The 4213-nt window shown below is 30.4% G+C and overlaps 1 protein-coding gene across 1 annotated transcript; it reads right to left on the bottom strand.

The window, feature by feature from the left end:
- Positions 1–1411: 1411 nt before the first annotated feature.
- Positions 1412–3997, bottom strand: LOC107477793 (S-type anion channel SLAH1). Its single transcript, XM_016097859.3, has 2 exons — positions 3126–3997; positions 1412–1852 (listed from the first exon to the last, which is right to left on the bottom strand). Exons 1-2 carry the CDS (start codon positions 3903–3905, stop codon positions 1553–1555), a joined length of 1080 nt encoding a protein of 359 aa, XP_015953345.1. The 5' UTR covers positions 3906–3997; the 3' UTR covers positions 1412–1552.
- Between the last annotated feature and the right edge of the window lie 216 nt (positions 3998–4213).

The following is a 4213-nucleotide window of genomic DNA, read 5'->3' on the forward strand; positions in this document are numbered from 1 at the left end:
CAAAACGTCAAAAGGGAGAAAAAAAAAAACTCATTCCAACCAAAATATGCCTGAGCTTAATCTACCAATGTTATACTGAAAATGATGGTTGGCGGCGTTGAAATCAAATATATGTTAATTGACTACTCCACAAGAGTGTAGTTCAAGTACATGTATTTAGCTCTTAGCAAACAATATTTATTCAAAATAGTCTGCATATCATTTTCTAATTTTTCCATCTAAAATCAACATGTTATTGGCCTCACTTGCCTAATGAGTTGGTCACAGCTTGTTATTGGCAACCCTCCTCGCCCTGTTCACAAAATGCATACAACAAATTAAAAATCTCCTTTGTTCTATTTGGTTCCCACTTTGGCTATATTTTTTCTACAGCTCAGCAAAACCACAGTGCTAGTTAGGGGTGTTTAAATCTAAATCGATCCAAATTAAACTATTTATTCAATTCAATCCAAATCGAAAATCGATTAAAATCGCACTAATTTGGATTTGATTGGATTCTATTTTTTGCAAACCGTTGATCGGATTTCGGATCTATTTTTTATAACCGATCCAATCCAATCCAAACCGCACAATGTGCTATAATATTATTATTTTATTATTATATTTACAATTATACTTATATTTATTTCTATTGTTATGTTATCGTTGGCTTTTTAAGATATTGTTAAGACTTGTTATGTCATTGTTGGTTATTTAAAATTTGAGGTTGAGACTTGTTATATGTATTTAATTTTTTTTATTTAAAAACCGCGAATTCAAACCGCTTGTAATCGGATCGGATCGAATTTCCAAAAAAAAGTTCATCCAATTCAAACCGCACCGCACATAAATTAAGCGTTCGGATCGGATAACTTTTTCTCTTAAAATCGAACCAAATCGCACCGCGAACACTCCTAGTGCTAGCACAAGTAAAAAAGAAATTTCAATTAATATATTTTTTACGAGGATAATATTATAAATCATTAGATGGCTTGACATATTTAATTGATTATGCTTGATTGAACTATTTAACAGTTCATAATATCATTTTTACGTAAATATATATTTATTGAAATAGCTATTAAAAAAATACTATAAAGTACAAGTCTTTTCTTGCAAAAAGAAATGATTATGAATTATGATTTAGGATCTAAAGTAATTTAACTATTAAAAATTAATAATCATTAAAATTTATACAATTATTTCAAAATATCAAATTGTTTATTTTATATTTTTATCAAACCATTTTCATCATTCTGCAATAAACACCAAGCAGTTTTATTATACTACACAAAGCAGCGTTTCCTATTTTTTTCTTTTTTTTTTACTTATGTAAGAAAAAAAAAACTACAATAACAACTATAAACTCTTAAATATTCCATCTTGGTGTTGGATACTCCACTTTAGTAATTTACTAATTAAGAAAAAAAAAGGATAAAATTATGCAGCATTTTGTACAAATCAATAACAATCACATATAAAACAGCATCTTCTTTATTTACTAACATATATATGAAATATTTGGCGGTAATATTTACATTTATTTACTAACAAAAATCTCCTCTTGGTAAGACTAAACATGATTGTTGACGGTTACAACATTATTAGAACTTTCTGATGAATGATCATGTTGAGTTGTTGAGGGTGAGGACTTTGCAGCAGTGTTGAAGAAGATAGAAACAAGTACTAAGAATAGTAACACCAAAGCTGAAAGTGTTGATAAGACTAACATAATAGCATGAGGCATAACCCCTTTAACTTGTCGTGCATACTCTGCTGAAGCCAGTGCCAGAGCTGTGAGGGGAAATGAATAAGCCCACCATGCCACACTGAATTTTTTCATTGATTTTTTGAATAGCAGAGGCCTTGAAACCTGTTTGTACAAAATTACAAAAGAAACCTACTCAACCATATATCAAATGAAATGTTTCTTTCAATTTAAAACATGAAAACTTATTAGAATTTAATTTTGATGCATGTTTAGAATAAAGTAGTTTTACATGTAAGCAAAAATAACTATTTTTTATATTGATCATATGAATGATCAATATAAAAACAACAAATATTATTGAATGATGATATAAAAAATTTTATGCTGATAGTACATCAAAATTAAACTCAACTTATTATAACTAAAATTTGTTTAAGTGCATAAAAGTCTTTGTTAGTAAAGCTAAAAATAATAAAGTTTGGCAAAGGAAATAATTAAAAGTAGCTACAAGTTTTGGATAGGACAAAATGCGAATTCCTAATATCATTTTTTTTCAGAGTGAGAACTATATTACAAGGATAGTCCAAGTTATCCAAATTTTGGCAACAATATACAGGTTATAATCAACTTATATAATTACGCAGGGACCAGTTTTCAAGTGGATCTTCAACTTGGATACTTCCAAAAAGATCAGCAAACCAAATCACAGAATGAGAAGTTCACAGAACGTGTACAATTTGAAACTTTGCACCGTCATTTTCTATTTTTTTTTCTTTTTTCTTTTTGAAAGTACATGTTTAATTGTTCATGGTCGCTTTCCTTAGGACTTCAATAAAAAGCCTTCAAATTTTTATTTTCTTTTTTTCAATTCTCTTGCTCCAAGTTGACATCGGAGAAGAAACAGTCTTTCTATCTCTAAGGAAGAGACTGCTGGTTCAGAAACAAATAAGACTAGTAAAAAAATGTTTAAAAAAAAAACATCTCTGAGAAATTAAACTAATATATAATTTAAAAACAATATCACAAATAAAATAGGTGTGTTTCTTCAATATCACATTCAACAACATCTAATAATGAATAAATAAAATTAGAAATGTTTAATAACAAAAAAAATATTAATAAAAAATTACTAAAACTTACTACTTTTTGTTTTATTTAATGTATTTTATAATAAATAAATATTAAATAAAATAAATTTGGACAATTTAAACTAATTATCTTGTCTTTCTAACATTAGTAAAATAAAAAATGTTCTTTAATTATTAAAAATAACAGTCTATTAATAATAATAAAATATTGTTTTAATTTTAAAAACACTTTTAAAAAATCTAACCGCAGTAAAAAAATGTTGACACAGAATATAATTAATTTAATGTTATTTTTTAATTTTTTATATTTTAAATAAATAACAAGTTTGAATAGAAAAATGATTTACCAAAGACATGAAAAGAAACAGGGAGAGGAAGAACAACATCTTGCAGGCGCTACCAAACTGGCCACAAATAGAGCTCCATGCGACGCTAGCCATGCTCGGCGCGGCGAAGAACAAGAAGAAAACCGGCCGCAACATCGCCGGGAGGCTATTGTTCCCGGACAATCTCTGGTAAAGAGTAACAAATAGCACCAAATAATGTGCAATGCCAAGAGAGAACATGCAAATTGCGCTCTCTTTCCATCCCATGTTGGCCGCGGCCTGCGAGCCAACCAAGTTCCCTATCACCGACAGTTGGCTCGCAGGGTTCGCCACGGTCGACAGGAATCTCTTCCCCTTAGTAAACCACTGTCCATAAATCTTGACATCGAGGGCGAAAATCGGAACGGAGAAAATCCACCAGAGTGCATGGTAGTAGATAGTTTTGGAAGAAATGAAGGGTGATGATTGGAGCAAAAGGAGCCATGAGATCCATGGAGCAAAGAGGTAGTTAACTCCGACATGGTCTAGGAACTCGTCCTTAACCATGTGGAAGTGGAAAAGACATCGGAGGACGTAGAGCAGAGAGAGCGTGAGGAGTGTGAGAAAGGCGAGTGACCAGAGAAGAGTGAAGGCTGTGAAGGGTATATAGGTAAATATGCGTCTAAGAGCGTGTGCGTCTTGGATTGGGTTGATGAGGGTCTTCCATAACAAGGCTTGGCTGCAAAGCGAGAGGCCAATCCTGAAGTACCCTGCATGGAATTCTTTCAGAATTTTGGATATGGAACATTTCATTTCTTCCATTGTATTATTATCACAAGATCTTGGAACACATATTCATAGCACTACATGTGATTCTTGTTTCTCACTACTCTCACCCATATATATACTTTCTATCATTGTATAGTAATGTATATATACTTTGTGCAACGAACTATTTTTATGGGTTGCTACAGACGGTTATATATTTATAGATCAACTACTATCTACTAAACTTAATTATTAGTATAAAATATAAATTATATATTAAAATAAATTAAACAATATATATATATAGTGATTAATTTGATATTTAATTTTAACATATACATAATATTTTTATATTTATAGAG

Source organism: Arachis duranensis, chromosome 3 (genome assembly GCF_000817695.3).
Source record: "Arachis duranensis cultivar V14167 chromosome 3, aradu.V14167.gnm2.J7QH, whole genome shotgun sequence".
Lineage (NCBI taxonomy): Eukaryota > Viridiplantae > Streptophyta > Magnoliopsida > Fabales > Fabaceae > Arachis > Arachis duranensis.

Bases quoted from the DNA above. Each gene is read 5' to 3' on its own strand.
- LOC107477793 (XM_016097859.3), bottom strand. From the start codon at position 3,905: ATGGAAGAAATGAAATGTTCCATATCCAAAATTCTGAAAGAATTCCAT. The intron at 1,853-3,125 runs GTAAATCATTTT...TTGTACAAACAG, and splicing joins TGTTTCTTTTCATGTCTTTG to GTTTCAAGGCCTCTGCTATT.